Source organism: Exserohilum turcica, assembly GCF_000359705.1.
Source record: "Exserohilum turcica Et28A unplaced genomic scaffold SETTUscaffold_14, whole genome shotgun sequence".
Classification (NCBI taxonomy): Eukaryota; Fungi; Ascomycota; class Dothideomycetes; order Pleosporales; family Pleosporaceae; genus Exserohilum; species Exserohilum turcicum.
Window position 1 is genome coordinate 517,422 of NW_007359959.1, and position 18,515 is coordinate 535,936.

Below are 18,515 nucleotides of genomic sequence, written 5' to 3' on the forward strand. Positions count from 1 at the left end.
GGAGGGAGGAGAAAGAAAGAAAGAAAGAAAGAAAGAAAGAAAGAAAGAAAGAAAGAAAGAAAGAGGGTAACTTAGAAGAAGAAGGAGAAGAAGAAGAGGAGAAGGAGGAGGAGATGTGATGTGATATGTCTAGTATGACATGAAAAAAAAACAGAACAGAACAGAACAGAACGCCGCCCAATGAGAGAGAACCCTTTGGTACAAGACGCGCGCGCATGAGATGGAGATGGGGATGGAGAGTTTGACAGACAGACAAATAGACAGTCAAAAAGTTCCAAAAAAAACGTACTAAAACAAGCATCTCAGAATAAACTTGTGTGTGTGTGTGTGCGAACTCAAAAACCCGAAAAAAAAATCTGCACGAGAAAAAAAAAACAGAGAATTGCAAGTCGTATTCTTTTGTTCTTCTTCCTTTGGTTTCTTCCCCCTGGGGCTTTTATGTTTGTTTGTGGGAGATTTTTTATTTCTGGATTTCAGCGCCCAAATAAACCACTACCAACGCTGATTGTACCAAGACCACTACGTTGTGTCATGGGTGCTCGCGCTGCGTCTGGTCGACCTGGGCCGCCGGGCTGGTGGCCAGGCGCAGCGTTGGGCCCAGAATTCATCGGTCGTATACCGCTGCCACCCCACCGTTGACCGCCTTGTTCATGGGGAAGGTCCATGTGTTGTGCTGCAGGGCTTGACATCATGCCATATGTTTCCCTGCTCAAGACCCCCATGTTGCCACGAGGATCGGAGCCAGGTGTCTCTCCGTACGCCGAGTGGTCGATTGGCGCGCGCTTCATGTGCAGCACCGGCGACTCGGCATCACCTGAAAGCCCATTGGTGTGATGGGCATGTGAAGAAGGAGGGTTTGAATTTGCTTCGATTGTTGACGCAGAACCATTGGGGGCCGTTAGGTCAACCATACGACGCTGGCCAGCCGGAGTTTGATAACTGTGCACGCGCGATGGCCCCAGAGGATACCGACTCTCTTGATGTGAGGGGTGTCGTGGGTTGGCCCATGGCGTGCTTTCTAAGAACTGTTCTTCTGCAGCGGCTTCGTCTGCTGTAGTGGTAGTTCTGTTGTAGGTGCGGAATGAAGGAGGCGGGGCCGGAGCACGAGTTACAATCTGTAGCGCCGAATCAGCTACCAGATCTCCAGCATTTGCGGCTGCGCTGAGCCACTCACCTTCATAGCTCGAAGATCTTCATCAATCTCCGACGGCCTCGCCGCACTGATGTCTGGTGCCGCTGGGAACCCAACGTACTTGGCAACACCAGACAGCACAGAAACCTCGAGGTTGTACGCCGTTTGGTGTCTAATTTGATCTGACCTCTTCTCCGGCAATCGCACCATGTATTCCGTCTCATCACAGCCGAGCTGTCGCCTTCCGCGCTGCAATTCAAAGACGCGCTGGTTGCACTCTTCGAGTATCTCTTCGCGTATGTGTCGCACAGTCTGGAAGTACTGGCTGTGCATTTGGTGACGTTCCGCTGCTGTTATTATCTCAAGATTCTTCTGCTTGTATTCCAACAGCCTCGTCTCGTACGCAATCTTGTCGGCGCGCCGATCGTCGATGCATTTGATCATTGCCATGTACTCGGGGTGAACACAGTTTGGCTGTTTGAGCATTTCAAACTCCCGCTCGAGTTGTGCTATTTGTTCGTCACAAAGCCTGGCTGTAGTCAGTAACGAATTCATCTGACCAAGTGCATGCCAGACTACTCACTTTTCCCTGAATAGCTTAAACTTCTTTTCAATCTTTGCAAGTTCGTCAATGGCGATTTTCTTCTTAGTCACCTCCTCGTCCAAGACCGAGCTGTCTTCTTCTTCGTGATCGCCCTCAGCCTCGCCCTCCTGTGTCTCGGCAGCCACGAAAGGCTCAGTGTAGGCATGGCTGGTATCCTCCACCTTTCGCTTTCCTCTTCTACCGCCTTTCCGTGGTTTTGTGTGCTTTGCAACGGTTGCCATTTCATTAACAGCTTGTGCGGCAATGTTAGCTTGGCGCTCCTCAAGCTCCAATTCCTCACGCGCAAGTGCCGATAGGTTCTCCTCGGCATTCTCGAGCTCCTCGTCGGCGTCCATACGACCTTGCCTGTCGGCTGCAGCATCAGCCAGGCCGTCGAGCGCCGAGTTCCTCGCGGGCTCGCTTCTCTTTCGCAATGGCTCTTCCTCGTCTTGCTCGTCCATGGGGCTCCCCTCGGCGCTCGCTCGCTTTCGTTTCTTGCCCACGTGTTCCAGGCTGGCCGCCTCTGTGGTTGCGATAAGCGACAGGGAGTGTAGGGGGTTGTCGGATGTAACTGCTGCATCAATAGGGGCGTCGTGTGCGAGGGCAGAGGGTGTGGCAGGAGTAGAGCCGTCATGGTCTATTATTTTAGAGTGCGCCAGCTTGCTGGAAGTCCTAGTGTAAGCTGACTCGGATAACGAGGGCGTGTCGGGGACTGTTCGCGCCAGTTTTCGAGGCGTGTTGTCCAGGCGCTCCGTCTCGGCCTCCGAGTCGTCTTCATCCAGGTCTGCTGCTGGCGTCTGTCTCGGCGTGAGTTCAGATTGGTCGTCTGAGGCGTCTCCCAGCTCGCTCAAGCTGCTGGAGCCATTGTCTGCGGCGTCGTCGAAGGCATTAGGAGCTTGGTCGGCGGGCATTGCCTCTGCAACAGTCGTACTCGAGGCCGACATTGTAGACAGCATCGCGGCAGCGATAGCGGTGGGTTCCTCGACGGTTGCTGTCGCTATCTGCGCGGGAGCAGACACGCGGGAGGGGGAAGTGGCAGAGGAGGGGTTGGGGCGTCCCGTCGGGAGTGTTGACACGACGTCTGCGAAAACGTGTTAGATCGAGTGCAGGCTCGGACGGGGGGTGCTCAGCGGCATAGGGAGTGAGGGGAGGTCGCGACTGGGATGTGGCCCCGGTCGACGCAGAGATGGACAGACGCTCCAGCGAGCGGCCGTGGACACAGCAGGTCGCGCGGGCTCGACAGCATGGGGCTCGCCGGCCATGGGCGTGTGGAGAAAAGGGAGCATGACGTACTGGCAGCGTGCGCGACGGCTTCGCGGCGGTCGGGAGCTGTTCTCGAAGTGCTTCGTCTGGTGTGCTGGGGCGCGCTCATTGTGCGCCCGCGCCGGGGAGCCTGGTCAAGCCGTGGCCAGCGGGGGCAGCGGCGGCTGGACAGGACACGGCGGGCTCGTGCGATGCAGCAGCGGCGCTCTGGGGGGGCAGAGGGCGCCGGTGGTGGTGAGCGGACAAAAACACTGCTGGCGCTGTGCAGGGCGTGGGCGCCGAGGGCGAGGGAGCGTGCCGAGATGTTTTTGGCGAGCAGGGCCGGGCAGCGGCCGCGTGACGAGAGTGGGGATGCGAGGGCAAAGGCGAGACAGCGACTGGCATGGGTGTGTCGGTGGTGAATGTGGAGGGCAGCTCGGTCGGGCGAGGGTGTAAACTGCGCTCTGCAGCGGGTCGCCGGCCGGGAGAGGCCCTGAGTCTCTTGCGAATGACCGCACTCGCTGGGCGCGGGCGGTGGCTTTCTGCCGCCGACACGGCCGTCTGGGCCTAGCGCGCCGTCCAGGTGAAGCGTCTCCACCAAAACTTTTTGACGAGCTTGCTGTCCGCCAACGTCGCCCACGCCGCCATGGGCAAGTCCAAGGAAAAGCGCGCATCCAGGCCCGAGGCGCCCCGGAACAGCGCCCCGCCAGCCAATTCCTTCATCAAGCTCGACAAGGCGGCCTTCGACCCGACCCTCGCATCGCTGTTTGCGACCAGTGTGCGTTGCCCACTGCAGATGCCTACCAAGGGCTGTGATTGCTGATTGAATCCGCAGGCGGGCCCCGTGCAAGCGCCCCCCAAGTCACGGTACCAGGCACGCCTACAAAAACAAACAGCCGAAGAAGAGTCTAGTGAAGAAGAAGACGGCGACGATGGCGACGAAGGCGATGCGAACGACGCAGAGTTGAGTTCGGTGTCTGAGAGTTTGCCTTCTGACGATGATGGCGATGACGACGACATGTCGGATGCCAGCGACAATGACGAGGCCGAGAACGAAGCAGCCCTCGCAAAACTGCGCGAGTCGGCGCTGAATGCAACGCAAGACAAGCAGAAGAAGCGCAAACGCGCGAACAAGGAGGAGATTGAGGACGCATACATGCGAAAGCTGGCGCAGGAAGAAGAGAAGGAAGAGGAGCAAAGGCAGAAGAAGCGCAAGACCAAGGAGGCTGCCGAGGATGACGAAGACGAGGACGAGGACGAAGACGACAAGGCAGACAGTGACGCCGACGAGCCCTTTACAGTGCCCAAGCACGAGTCACTCATGGACACACCCGACGGGGGCGCAGCAGAGGTGGAAAAGGCAGCTCGCACCGTCTTCCTAGCCAACGTATCCATCGAGTGCATCAGCTCAAAGTCGGCAGAAAAGGCCCTGAAGAAGCACCTCGAGTCCTTCATCCCCGACCTTGCCGACAACAAGCCTCCGCACAAGATTGAGTCAATACGATTCCGCTCTACCGCCTTTGGCAGCTCGCTGCCCAAGCGCGCTGCTTTCGCAAAAAAGGACATCATGGACGCAACTACCAAGAGCACAAATGCCTACGCAGTCTACACAACAAAGGTTGCCGCCAGAGAGGCTGTCAAGAGACTCAATGGCTCTGTCCTGCTCAATCGCCATCTGCACGTCGACTCGGTCGCTCACCCTGCCAAGGTCGACCACCGCCGCTGCGTCTTCGTCGGCAACCTGCCCTTTGTCGATGACGAATCCCAGACACCCACTGCCGAAGGCGAGAAACCGAAGAAGAAGAAGCCCGCCTCTGACGTCGAGGAGGGTCTTTGGGTCCACCTTGCCCAGTGCGGTACCATCGAGAGCGTCCGCGTAGTCCGCGACGCAAAGACTAGGGTGGGCAAGGGCTTCGCCTACGTGCAGTTCGTAGACGAGAACGGCGTCGAGGCCGCGCTGCAACTCAACGACAAGAACTTCCCACCAATGCTGCCCCGTAAGCTTCGCATCACACGCTGCAAGGCCGAGAAGAAGAAGGACAAGCCGCGCGGGCCTCCACCGTCATCGCACAAAGCCAGCGGAAAGGCAGGCTACGCACCCAAGTTGACCGAAGAGCAGAAGTCGCTGCAAGGTCGTGCGCGGTCCATGCTAGGCAAAGTCGCAAAGGCGCAAACCAAGGAGAGCTTCGTGTTTGAGGGCCACAGGGCGAGTGAGAAGCAGGGCAAGAGCGGCCTCAAGTTCAAAGGCAGCGGAGGCAAGAAGAAGGGCCCCAATGGACGCAAGAGCAGGAGTGCGGGATGGAAAAAGTCCGGTGGCAAGAAGTGAAGTGCTTCTTCACAAGGCATCCGATGCATCTGATGCGTCTCGTCTTCTTTTTCGTCCTGTTTTTCAATAGATTGCGCGATTGCAATGCAGTCTGCACAAGCCCTCTTTTCATGTATAGTGCTTGGAATCGTGCATATGTAGGCTTGGATATGCGCATTGTGGCTGTTGAATGACGATAAGACATTAGTAAACGACGTGTACTTTTTTTTTGTTTGCCCAACGCCCTTTGATATGACTGCATTATGCGCGCATTTTTTTGTTCCTTTTGTTTTGTATACAGACTCTCCGCGGGAGGTGACATGCTTACCGAGCATTTGCTGTTTAGAGAGAGACGATCTTCCGGTGTGTCGGCCAATTAAAAATGAAACGTTACCCTGCCATGATATCGTCGGGCACGCCGGCGGATCCATCCATGGGCGCATAACACAATGCGAGTGCTACGTGTGGTACTATACCCGTGTTGGTAATATAATATGTGATCACTGATGTCCTGTTAAGCAGCGGTCGTCACCCTGTTGTCAGGATTGCAAGTGCTTAGTGTGCGACAATGCGAGAAAAAAAAGTAAGACCTAGGTTCGCGCGCTGACTGGGTGTGCAAAGGTTTCCCTGTGCCTGTCAGAATGGAAGCACGTCGGACGCGCCGCCTACTGATCTGACGCGACGGACCGAGGCTTGGTAGCTGAACGGTAGGCTCTCGCCGCTGGGGCAGCCCAAGACTGCTGTCCGGAGATTGTGGAACATTATGATTAGGCATTGAGGTCGAACGCCTGGGGGATCGACGACGAAGAAACTCTAATTGCACATCAACCTCTGCCAGAGCCACAAACAAGCGGGGACTCAAGACGAAACAAGAGTGTCTGGGCAAGTGCAACAGGCAAATTACCCATGTCTTTTTATCGTACGACTGAACATGGTGACTGGTTTCATCCACCGAGTCTGGCTGGCGACAGACCCGATCCGAAGAGGAAATCGTCTCGACGATGACGGGTATCGGGGTTAGCGGCACGAGCCCAAGTTCTAGAAGCAGGACGACTACCGTCGTCAGCAATCCATGCCATCCGCTCGCCTTCACATGGGACACACAGATGACGAGAGTAATGCAACACGGCGGGGACCGAGGACCGTGACACAGAAGCCGACGTTGGCAGCTTTTCCCAGCACCGCGTGGGGATACAGCATCTGCTCGCGTGCTCATGCAGCCGTCGATGGTAACCTTGAACGGCCGCGTGGGCGGCGGGTGTAGGTGAGGGGCCATGCAAAGGGAGCGGAAAATGCAACCGAAATAGATGAAAGCGTTGAACAGCAGCTATTGACACGCTGCGTGGTGTAGGGCTGACAGACATGTGGCCGAAGCGCGCCGGCACCGTTGTGGTGATTGGATCCGTGTAGTGCCGCCAATGTGGCAACAGGGAATGGAGCCATGTGACCGCGGGCTGTGGAACTGGCGAAGAGGATGTGCAGATGCGGATGGAATTGTGGTATCGCATTCATGGAGCGTGTGCTGCGGATGGTGGTGAGCCTTGTGCGTCGCCAAGGTGTCTCGCAGGTTGGCCCCCCCCTTGCAGTGTGTGTGTGTGTGTGTGTGTGTGTGTGTGTGTGTGTGTGTGTGCGTGCGTGTGTGGTGGTTGCACGCCAGATGACCTTGGGCTTCAGCCGGCGGAGAAAGCACGTGTTTTGGAGAAAGGACCGAAGTGTCAAAAGAAAGGATGACCTCACGGGGCGGCAGAACCGCAGCGGCGGGTCCGAGAGTGAAGCTTAGAGCAACGTAGCCAAAGTATGCTACAGGAAATGTCAGTGGCTGAGGAGCGACGTGGACGTGTGCGGGTTGAAACGCAATTTGGGGCCTGAGGGCGAACAGAGAGATGGCAGCGGGCGTGCGATGGACGTCAAGTCTGATACGTGAAGCGGGCACGTTCCCTGGTGATGCGTCGGGTGGCGTGAGTGTGAGTGGAGAGCGCGAGCAGAGGCGAAGCATGGGGGGGTTGGGGAGATGGGGGGATGGGGGGGGGTTGGACGGGCCTGCACGCTGCCTGCATTCGCGTTCTTTTGTGCAGCTAGCCCAAGGTGGGCGGGCGGGGTGCACGTGCCGGGCTTGGGACTGGGGGCGAGGAGCACTGCGCAGACATAATACACATGTACAGAGGGATACATAACACGCTGTGTATACATGCGGCGTGCAAGACGGTACAGGGGCGGCACTATTCACGAGTGCGGATGCGTGGTGCTATGTAAGTACAGCACGTGATGCGGGCGGGCCGGGCTGGCGAGCGCTAGCCAGGTGGCAGCGAAGGCGGTGCTGAGACGTGGACGAGACACAGGCCTGGCCAATGGCAGGCGAGAGACGCGGCCAAGGCCCCAAGCTGAGCGTCGACGACATCAGAGGCGCGAGGTAGCGCGTAGGCAGCCCGTTGGGCTCGCACTGGGGCGGCGTGACGAGTGTGAGCCTGCGCACACCACCTGCCACCGCCGCCATGGCTGCTGCCGCCGCCGCCGCCGCCGCCGCCGTCGCCGCGGATGGGCTGCCGTTTGCACGAGCGCGACGAGGAGTGCGGGCGCGAGCGACAAACCGTGGTTGTGGTTGCGGAAGTGAAGCAGCCGGGCTCGTCGAGAGAGTTTGGTGTTACGAGCCAATTTGTCATGGGAATGATGCTGTTGGGTTGCTGCATGGAAGCGCGGCGGCGCGCTAGCCGGCTTGGGACGGGCCTCAGCTGTCCGGGGGCGGAGCAATTTCAGGGCCGCGGACCAATCGAGGGCAGGTGGCAGGCGAGGGGACGGCACCCGTTGGCTACCCGCCGGGTTTTTTTTGCGTGTGGGACTGTGATTTGGCTGCGCGCGGAAAATGCAGGCAGGCGCCCAATGCGCAGCGAGCTGAGGCACGACGGGCGAGCCGCGGACAGGCAATGGGGGACATGGCAGAGGCGCCGTGGGGAGAGCGGGTTGGCGGCGACCACGACCGTCATGCCTGCGCCTGTGCCTGTGCTTGTGCCTGCGCTGGCACTGGCACTGGCACTGGCACTGGCACTGGCACTGGCACCGGCGCGCTGACGGGGCAGCCGCGAGGGCGAGGGCGAGGGCGAGGGGGCAAAGGCAGCGTAGTGTGGCAGTGGCAGAGCGCAGGCACAGGCGCAGACGCAGGCGACGCAGACCCCAGCTCACCGCCGCCGCCCGCCTTTTGCTTCTGCTGCCAACGTCATGTCGCGGCCTCGACCTCGTCCCCGTCCCCCGTCTCCGTCCCCGTCCCCGTCCCTCTCATGCTCTGCCTGCCCTCTTGTCTCGAGCCCTCCCTTTTGGGGGCCACCCGGCCTTTGAGCGGGTGGAGGGCCCCCGGGTGCCACAGCTCGCCCGCCCGCACTGGGGGGCCGTAAGACGGACGGGTCACTAGCAGTGCGCACACACACACACACACACGCACACGCACATGCGCACACACATACATACACGCGCGCGAGAAACGAGACGAGACAAAAGATGATGCTGCCTCCGCACCCCCCAAGGCAACGCGGACAGCGACGACGTGTTGTGCACGCAGCCCGCCCACGGCGACAGTAGGCTTGCACGCATAGGGCATAGGCTGAGTGACACGCAAAATGCAGCTTGTGGCTGACTGTGATTGGGTAAACCCTGCTCCCGCAGCCACGCACAGCTTTGGGCTAGTTTGCTAATAGGGGTGCTTTAAATAGGTAGTAGCTTTTTCTAGTTTCACTATCCATTTCCCTTTTTAACTCAGAGTTAATAGCTACTTGTTTCTACTATAATACATGTCTAAAAACTGTAGGAATAAGAATGTATGTAGAAAGTTATCTAGTAGTAGAGATATTGGAGAGAGGAAAAGAAAGTAAGGCAAGAGAAAACGGGTTGTTATTTTCAAAGAGTCCTAATCAACTTCTTAAAGCCATATAATAACTCCAAATAAAATATCTCTATATAATCTAGTAGGCTATCTAAACTAAGAACCCTAGCTTATAAATAAAGAGTTAATATACAAGTGCATCTAAAACACAGGTTCCAAGCATTAGGCAGCTAGCGCGCCAGCCGGTGGGGCACGTGGCTGGTTTCTGTGCACCCTGCCCGCTTACGCTTGATTTTCCAGCAGTACCGATTTACCGAGCGCTAGCGTACCATGCAGCAGCCTTCGCGCGAATAGAAAGCCCCGCCGGTCGCTCCTTCCTCAAATCAAACCTTTGCTTCCCTCACTCTCAGCACACCCCCAGCATCTAGTACCCTCAACGCGCGCCATGACCGAATACGCGCAATTTCAACAATCCCACCACGCTCCGGCGCATATCCAAAGCTATGGTAGCGGTCAGAGCCCTGCAGGTGGTAATCCCTCTATAACGTCGCCGACGCAGCAGCAAATGCAACAATTCCAGCAAACATCACCCATACTGCCGTCGCAGGGCTATGGCCATGGCGGCGCGCAGCATCCACAACATGCGCAACACCACCAGCAGATCAACTTCCCCCAGCAGCAGTACATGGCCGGCATGCAAAATCCCTACTTGGCATCGCAGCAGCAACAGCAGCAGCAGCAACAGGCTGCAGCCATGGCCACGGCAGCTGCGGCGGGGCCCGCTGGCTACTACGATCAGAGCGCCATCCCAGGCCAACTAGCACAAGACCCGCGCGCCTCTCCGCGCATGTCCGTCTCGCAGATGAAGAACGACGGGCGCGTCGCCCCGCGGTCGCCCACAAACGTCAACAACACAATGAACAATGCGCTTCCTTCGCAGGTTCAGATGACGCCCACGCAGATGCAGCAAAGACGCATGAGCACCCAGATTAGCAGCCCTGCCATGCAGCATCCACAGCCCGTCATGAGCCACGGCGGCCCCCGCCCTTCGGTGCCTCCACAGATGGCGCAGCAGCCTCAGCACCAGCAGTCACCCGAGCTTGTGTCTGGAGGCCCGCAAGCCGAGGAGGCCCCTCTCTACGTGAATGCAAAACAATTCCATCGTATCCTCAAACGACGTCTGGCCAGGCAAAAACTCGAGGATGCACTACGGTTGACCTCCAAGGGACGCAAGCCATATCTGCACGAGTCCCGGCACAACCATGCCATGCGCCGTCCTCGTGGCCCCGGAGGGCGCTTCTTGACCGCAGAGGAGGTGGCCGCCATGGACAACGCCCAGAAAGGCGAAGGCGAAGACGCTAACAAGGAGAACGCTTCGATGGACTCCAAGTCGGGTGGTGCTGCACCCAAGCGCAAGGCCTCGGCTTCTCAGCTCAAGGGAACCCCAACCGTCAAGAAGAACAAGGCCGGTGCAGTGCAGCGCCACAGCACCAGCGAAGAGGACGAAGAAGAGGAGGAGGAGGAGGATGATGCCGAAGACGATGGTTGAGCAGCCCTTACTCCCATCTTCTCTTCTTCCTTGGACGATTCGACTCTACATTTTTTAATTTCGACCTTTGGTGGTATCTTCGAGACTCCTCCCCCCCTTTTCTATTTTACGAATTACGAAGCGAGTGCTTCTGGGATATTTGCTTGTCTTGTATGCATTTTACCCCCTGTTGTCAGATTCCTGACGCCTTCACGCACACATGGACACACAGATGCACACACAAATTGTCGTAGCAACAGAATGGACGGGATGACGGCTACGCATATGGTGGGTGGTCGGAACATACGGCACTCGACTTCTGATGAGTTTGTTTGGTTCTTGGGGGCCCTGTTATTGCTTTCTACTCCTGTCTCCGGACCTTGTGTACATTTCTTTTCCATTTTTTTTTCATGACCCAATACCCACACTCGCTATATGCTTGGCGAGGATACCCAGACCACCGGCCAGGAGAGCCAGTGGTTGTACTAGAAGGGGTTTCCTTCAAAGGAAGGAAATCAATACCTTTTGCTTGATTGCCGGTTGCTCTTCCTCATGACTGTGTCGCTGGTGACGTGACGTGATGTTTGGCAGAGTGCTCCGCAGTGCGCGTACTACCGAGCTGTCAATATGCCATTGTGTCACCTGTTGACGTTGAGATTGTCTATAATGTACCGGGTTGCCAAGGCCATGTGCGCGGGTCGGGAGGCGACCGAAGTCCCGGCGGATGTTTGGAACATGTGTAGGGGTGTGCTCATCATCTGTCTTTGTGCGGCTACACCCATGCGGGCCATTAACAAAACTTCCAGAATGTAATGATTACCAAAGTTGCTCGGGTATTAGGTTTGCGAGTGGCGCTAGCTATGGGTTGATTGGTCATGGCTAACTAAGTAAATTGCTCCAGCGCGGAATTGATGTGCGGGGACCACATGTCGGTGACCAAGCAGAGGCGAGCATTTGTGATGTGCGGAGCCTAAGTACATCCATGCCAAGGGTGTCACGATAAGCTTCCTTCTCGCGCCTTCGGCGGGCGAACTACATTATGTGTCTTTCACCGCTCTTCTTCTCGGCACCCCTTCCCTCACGACAGCGGACAAGATGACCAAGCATCTTCCCAGCCGTTGCTCGTCCAACGAGTCAATTCGAGAGGTCCCCAATGAAGAAGAGCAGGAAGCCATCATTGGCGCTGAGAGACATGCAATTGAGGAGGAATGGTCCAACGGCATCCGCTTCAAGGTCGACCTTCGCCTCTGCAGCATAGCAGGCATCCTATGCTCGCTCAACCTACTCGATAGCGGCGTCATTTCCAGTGCGTCCGTCACATCCATGCTCAGCGACCTGGAGCTCGACGTCGGCAACAGATACTCCGTCTCCATCTTTATCTTTACCATTGCGAGCATTGCGTTCCAGCTGCCATCGACTATTGCCGTCAGGACATTCGGCCCGAGAATCTGGTTCGCCTTCATCACCTTCTGCTTCGGCATCATCACGCTCTGCACGGCCTTTGTACAGACTTGGCGGCAGATGATTGCACTTCGCATTCTCCTTGGTATTTCCATGTCGGGCATCTACCCAGGCCTGACCTATCTCATTTCCACATGGTACACGCGGAAAGAGCAGCAGCTTCGCTTTGCGCTGATGCAGAGCGGAGAGGTCATTGTGCTAGCAACAGGCGGCATCGTCAACTTTGGCCTCAACCAGCTGGACGGCAGATATCTGAAAGGATGGCAGTGGATGTTCGTTGTGCAGGGCAGCATCACTGCCTTCATCGGCATCCTGACGTACTGGTGGATGGTGGATTTTCCAGAGCATGCACACAAGTCCTTTTACTTCCTCACGCCACATGAAAGCTCCGTAGCATCGTCTCGAATCGAGAGAGATCGCGGCGATGTGCAGCCAGACCCGTTCAAATGGAGCAAGGTCTTCGTACATGCCACAGATGCAAAGGTCTATGGTTTTTGCACACTGTACTTTCTGCAAAACCTCGTCTCGACCTCGCTGTCCTATTTTCTCCCAATCATCCTCCAGGGCGGTATGGGCTTCAGCTCCAACAAATCCATCCTCCTCTCGGCGCCGCCATACTACTACGCTGTTATTCCTGCCATTCTGTCTTCATTGGTGGGCGACAAGCTGCAGTTGCGAGGGCCAATCATCGTGTTCAACTGTCTGTCTCTGATTGTGGGATTCTGCATGCTTGGGTTTTCGAACCAGGTCACAGTGAGATACATTGGGACGTATCTCGCTACTGGTGCGTATGTGGCTAACTGGGCTGCCATGGCAACGTACCAGGCGAACAATGTTGTGGGACAATGGAAGAGGGTGTTCACGGCTGCCATGGTTACAGCCTTCAATGGCGCAGGAGGCATTGCCGGGAGCTTCATTGTCCGACAGCCCGAGAGTCCGAGATACATGACCGCCATCTGGGTTAGTATCGGGAGCCACATTATGATTATTGGCTTGATTGGCGTCTTCTCACTGCACTTCTACTGGGCGAACCGAAGCCAGAGCAAGGGCAAGCGCATCTTGGAGGGCACAGAGGGTTTCCGGTTTACGTATTGAAGAGGAAGAACAAAAAATAATCCATGTGTGATATGCAAGCGAGGAACTGCTCGACGTCATCGGACAGTATCAATATACATAGACTAGACTAACTGCATTGCGTGTCTGCAGCCCCAGTGTTCCTTTTCGTGTGTCCAGCTCTACGCATTTGGCCTGGCGTGAAGATGCGCCGCGCCAGAATGGCTGTGCAGAAACCACATACAGACAGCCTTTGCGTACATAGGGCCGAACAGAGAGCCTTGTGCGGAGAGGAGCATCGCCCAGAGTCTTGGTGTACCAATCGCGCGGACATGGGACGAAGGCAGGTTGACGTCGGTGTGGGGACCTGACTGGGCAAGGCGGATTCCATGCTGGCTCGTGCTGCGCGGCTCACAGGCAGGCATCGACGACCCAACTCCCAACCATCAGTTCCATTTCCTCCCGGCTGCCATAGCACGAGCATCCCCCGCAGTGCCGGCTGGTCGTCTCCGACATCATCCTGCCTTTCTCTCCAACCTCACGACATTTATCCGGTCCCTGCGCTGCCGGTCGCTGACTTGGCAGCGTCAACCAGCTTGCCCCTGTTCCAGCTGGCCCCTCGAACCGCGACAGCAAAACCCCCCCGTAGCCCTCCGCCGGCCGAGCCTATGCGCATCGCCCACGACTGCCCACGCCTCTGAGCCTACGTTCCGACGAGCTGCACGAATTCCAGAGGCCGCGTCGCGCCTCTTGCCTGCACAATGGTTTTCCTCGGCATTTACCGCGCCCTCTACGACTATGAGCCCCAAAGCAGCAATGAGATTGCCCTGACCGAGGGCGACATCTTGATGGTGCTGGAGAAGTCGACCGAAGACGACTGGTGGAAGGCCAAGAAGAAGGGTCGCGCTGAAGACGAAGACGAGCCCGAGGGCTTGATTCCCAACAATTACATTGAAGAGGTGAGCTGCGCATTTGATACCCAAACGACGCCCCGGGCTGGCTTGGCCTCGAGAACAACGCCCAACAGGCACACCCCCCCCTACCTTGGACAGGCACAACCACAGCCGCAGAACTGACCGTGTAAAACAGGCCGCTCCCGTGGCACAAGCAAAAGCCCTCTTCGACTACGACCGCCAGACAGACGAGGAGCTTTCGTTCAAGGAAGAGGCTATCCTCGATGTCTACGATACGACGGACCCAGACTGGACGCTGGTAGGAGGCGGCAGCTTGAGCTCCATGAAGATGTGCTTGCCCTCCTGCGAGTAGTACTCCATCTTGTCAGCCGTCCATTCTTGCTGCGGCCCGTCGCGTGATTTTTCCGGTGCAATCATAACCATGCCCTTTGGAATGTTGACGCCTAGTGTAATGGGCATCTTCTTGTTCTTGCCAGGCTGCGTGATGTACTCGTAAATGTTGTAGAGATGGTAGCCCGAGCCCGATCTTGGAGAAGTGGGATTCTCTTCTCGGTTTGGAGGGTCATACTGGTCAAATGTAACGCTTCGAGTAGGAGGCGACCTGACCGGAGGCGACGGGGAGCGTGCATGTCTAGTCTGGGTGGGCGGAGGGGAGGGCACGTCTGATAGTGGCTGCTGGGGAAGACGTGGTGGTGGCGGTGCTTCGTCGTCGGATTCTTCGGGTGTGAACTGCACGCGTCGTCGTTGGGGCGCGCTGACATTGGGTGGCGGGGAAATGGTCGACCGCGGCGCTGTTTCCTGCGACTTCTTTTGAATAATGTCGGCCAGGGCAGCGGCAGGGTTCGATCGCGGGGGGCTTTCTGGAGTGGGCGGCTGGGAGTCATCAAAGGAGTCGCGGGCTGCTGGCATTGGCGGGCGACTCGGCGCCGCCGGTGATGCTGCAGCCGGCGCCGCCGCGCTCGCTCCACCCTTGATGAGCTCAATGTAGTTGGCTGGTGCAAAGCCATAGTCGTTGCAGCCAAGCAAGAGCGTCGACTTTCACTGCGGAGCCAAAGACACTGCGTCTGAAATCATGATGGCACTTGGTGAGCTTGCAGGAGCAGCCAAGGGCGCCGGACTGCGCGAAGTGCTCGCCGCCGGTTCCGGACACTCGAATGTGCAGAAGAAGGGCGTGATGCTGTTCGACTTTATGGCGCAGGGCGACGACGAGGTGACGGTTGGTCTCGGCGATGAGATTCTGGTGCTCGATGATTCAGCCAGCGATGAGTGGTGGAAAGTCAGGCGGCTGAAGAACGGCAAGGAGGGTGTCGTGCCAGCTAACTACGTCGAGATTACAAACACCGTTCCCATTCCAAACTCTGCAGCCTCGCAGGCCCGTTCAGGAACCAACGCCGGTCGATCTATCGTCGAGCAAAACAGGCGGGAGGAACAGGAGCTTGCTCGCCAGGCCTCGAGACAGAAGAGGCCCGAAAGTGAAGCGAGGAACGATCAGGTAGGCCCTGGCCTGCATTTACCTTCGCGTAACTCTAGTCTTATGCAAACAAATATTGACCATCGTCGCACTTCACAGAGATCGAGCAAGCGCGAAACCTCTTCCAAGGACTCGAGCTCAAAGTCGTCGTCCAAGCCAAGTGAGTATAGCATGCTGTCCATGGGCGAGTTTCGCGTGGAGCATGATTTTAATTCATTCCTTGTGGTTGTACGCCAAATGCTGACAGGAGTGTGCTAGACGCCGCCAAAGTGCGCACTTGGACCGACCGGTCCGGCTCGTTCAAGGTCGAGGCAGAGTTCATCCTTATCAAGGACGGCAAGATCCACTTGCACAAGGTCAATGGTGTCAAGATTGCCGTGCCCGTCACAAAGATGTCGGTGGAAGACCTTGAATACGTTGAGCGCGTTACGGGCGAATCGCTGGACGACGACAAGCCTTTGTCCGACTTGAAGAGGAAGACGATGCAGCAGCGCTCGAAAGACTCGCGGTCTCCGACGGGTATATCGCTGGAGAAGAAGCCCGAGTACGACTGGTTCGACTTCTTCCTCAAGTGTGGTGTCAACCCTCAAATATGCGAGCGGTACGCACGGGCCTTTGTCAAGGATGAAATGACCGAGGAAAACATCCCAGACATTACAGCAAGCGTTCTCCGTACGTTGGGTCTTAAGGAGGGCGATATCCTTCGCGTGTCCAAGTACATTGATACCAACTACGGACGCGACAAGCGAAGTGTGAAGGCTACAGAAGAGGGTGGAGAGGGAGCGTCTGGCGGGCTGTTCTCTGGACCCGGTGGTGCGCTTCGCAACAACACTCGCAAGGGCCGTCCTGCGCCTCCTGTAGAGACCAACGACGTGGTGGATCCAAAGGCATTTGAGCCAAAGTCGGACGATGCGGGCAAGAAGCCTGCAGATGGTACCCCAACGCCGCTGGCGTCTGTGCCTGCGCCCGAGGCAAAGGCGAATGGATTCGACGACAATGCATGGGACGTCAAGCCGTCACGCTCAGCATCTACTGCTGGCCCGGAAAAGTCTGCATCTCCGCCTCCAGCACAAGCAGCAGCACCTGCTGCAAAGCCAGTCCCACTGACTGGATCCATGGGCGAGCTGTCACTTTTGGATATGCCTGCACTCAAACCAGACGAGATTGCCCAGCCACCGCCTGCAGCAGCTCCTGTCCCCGCTACACCTGTCGTGCAGGCGCCTCCTCAGCAGGCTCCGGCTCCTGGGCAACAGCCACAGCAGACAGGGGCTACTCCAACGCTGTTCGAGCAAGTTGCCGCTATCAAGGCCTTGACTCAACCTCAGAACATGGCCCCGCCACGCATGCGCCCACAAGCGCCCCAGCAACCGACTGCTGGCGGGCTGATTGCTCCACCGCCGCAACGGGCCGCGTCCGCTCCGCAGAACCCGCAACAGAGTGCATTTGGACCCCCACCGCCGCTGCAGCCTCAGCTCACTGGGTACAATCCCAACATGATGGCGCCAAACGCTGGGCCGGGACAGGGAATGGCAGGCATGCAACCGCAAATGACGGGATTCCCGCAGCAGAACGGCGGCTATGGTTTCCAGCAAAACGGATTGATGCCGCAGCCGACGGGGTACAACTCTCTGTCACCGGCACCGCAGCAGCAGCCGATGCAGACTGGGTTCGCACCGTTCCAACAGGCTCAGCCTACGGGGTTCCAGCAGCCTATGCAGACGGGGTTCCAGCAGGCACCGCACTTTACCCAAGGGTTTGGCAACGGCAGCCCATTTGCGGATCCCCCACGAGCGCCCTTCCAGCCACTGCAGGCCCAGCCCACTGGATACAACTCGTTCCAGGCGGCGCCGCTTAACCCACAAGCGACTGGCATCAACCGTTTCCTGCCGCCGGCGATTGTGCCGCAGCCAACAGGCTTCGGGCAGAGCGCGCCACCAGTGCCTCCGATGCCGCCGATGCCGCAAGCACAGCCCCTTGTGCCGCAGAAGACTGGCCCACCGCCAAGCATCAAGTTTGGCGTGCAGCCGGCGAAGAAGCTGACGCCGCAGCCGACGGGGCGGGCGAACCTTGCCAATGCTAGTAAGTGGCCGTGTGTTGTGTATTCATGTGCTTTTGTTGCTAACTCGATTTCCAGCGCCTCAAAATCCGTTTGGTTTCTAGAGTGTTTGTTGATGGGGCCGATCAGATAGCACCAAGCCGAAACTTCTATTCGCCTCTGTTTGTTTGGTCAGAGGCCAAGAAGCAGAGAGATAATTTTTGCTAGGGCTACATGTAAAATGTACATAATCCGGGATCAGTTTGGTTTGGTCTGGTTTGGTTTGGTTTGGTCCTGCGAAGACATGGATGGATGGGGGTTTTTTCTTTGGGGGGGAAGCGGAAGGGCATGCATAGCATATTGTGTTTTGAGCTTTTTTTTCTCTCTTTCTTCTCTTCTTCTTCTTCTTCTTCTTGTTCTTCTTACATAGCGCGTATTAACATCACCTTGTTTAACCCTCCCCCCCTTTTTTTTCTCTTTCTATTCACGATACTTGCCAGAAGTGGGGTTGTGTTTCGGAGCCATGTGGGAATGGGATGAATGGAATGGAGGGGAACAAAGTTGATTGTGCAAAGCGGGATGTGTGTGTGTCGAGGCACCCCTAACGACGTAGGAGGGGGGGCGACATTTGGCCGTCGTGTCCCAGTGTCCGTGGTCGAAAGACGAAAGGGGGGGCCCGTGGGTATGCTGGCAGCTAAGCGAAGGGGGGGGGGAGGGAATTTTTTTGGGCGACCGTGTGTAGAGTACAAAGATTGTCGGGTAGACATGGAATTGAAAGGATACAAGGCGTGTATGTGTGTTGGCACGAGTTTCAGGGCGATGCTACAAGTCTTGATGCAGTTGCGAACGGGGGGACGTCAAGGGAAAGGATAGGGGAGAGAGAAAGGATTTAGCCAGGGCGGGGGGGGGCGCCATTTTTGCACCGCCCTCTCCTCTCTCTCTCTCTCTCTCTCTCTCTCTCTCTCTCTCTCTCTCTCTCT

The 18,515-nt window shown here is 57.1% G+C and overlaps 6 protein-coding genes across 6 annotated transcripts; 5 read left to right on the top strand and 1 right to left on the bottom strand.

The window, feature by feature from the left end:
* Positions 1-312: 312 nt before the first annotated feature.
* Positions 313-3,357, bottom strand: SETTUDRAFT_183628 (uncharacterized protein). Its single transcript, XM_008025302.1, has 4 exons — positions 3,009-3,357; positions 1,716-2,796; positions 1,175-1,661; positions 313-1,115 (listed from the first exon to the last, which is right to left on the bottom strand). The coding sequence occupies exons 1-4, from the start codon at positions 3,085-3,087 to the stop codon at positions 474-476; spliced, it is 2,289 nt and encodes a 762-aa protein (XP_008023493.1). The 5' UTR covers positions 3,088-3,357; the 3' UTR covers positions 313-473.
* A 233-nt stretch (positions 3,358-3,590) lies between these two features.
* SETTUDRAFT_168075 (uncharacterized protein) lies at positions 3,591-5,474 on the top strand. The gene is made up of 2 exons (XM_008025303.1): positions 3,591-3,735; positions 3,793-5,474. Exons 1-2 carry the CDS (start codon positions 3,604-3,606, stop codon positions 5,281-5,283), a joined length of 1,623 nt encoding a protein of 540 aa, XP_008023494.1. The 5' UTR covers positions 3,591-3,603; the 3' UTR covers positions 5,284-5,474.
* A 4,046-nt stretch (positions 5,475-9,520) lies between these two features.
* Positions 9,521-11,054, top strand: SETTUDRAFT_148331 (uncharacterized protein). The gene has a single exon (XM_008025304.1). The coding sequence runs from the start codon at positions 9,639-9,641 to the stop codon at positions 10,620-10,622; it is 984 nt and encodes a 327-aa protein (XP_008023495.1). The 5' UTR covers positions 9,521-9,638; the 3' UTR covers positions 10,623-11,054.
* Positions 11,055-11,696: 642 nt separating this feature from the next.
* On the top strand, positions 11,697-13,157 carry SETTUDRAFT_183631 (uncharacterized protein; the record flags this gene model as incomplete). Its single annotated transcript, XM_008025305.1, has 1 exon — positions 11,697-13,157. The coding sequence occupies one exon, from the start codon at positions 11,697-11,699 to the stop codon at positions 13,155-13,157; it is 1,461 nt and encodes a 486-aa protein (XP_008023496.1).
* Positions 13,158-13,876: 719 nt separating this feature from the next.
* Positions 13,877-14,381, top strand: SETTUDRAFT_38158 (uncharacterized protein; the record flags this gene model as incomplete). The annotated part of the gene is made up of 2 exons (XM_008025139.1): positions 13,877-14,074; positions 14,205-14,381. 2 exons carry the CDS (start codon positions 13,877-13,879, stop codon positions 14,379-14,381), a joined length of 375 nt encoding a protein of 124 aa, XP_008023330.1.
* Positions 14,382-15,044: 663 nt separating this feature from the next.
* SETTUDRAFT_106533 (uncharacterized protein) lies at positions 15,045-17,660 on the top strand (the record flags this gene model as incomplete). The annotated part of the gene is made up of 3 exons (XM_008025306.1): positions 15,045-15,660; positions 15,759-17,579; positions 17,635-17,660. Coding segments are annotated over 3 exons (2,463 nt in total), but the record flags the coding sequence as incomplete, so codon positions are not given.
* Between the last annotated feature and the right edge of the window lie 855 nt (positions 17,661-18,515).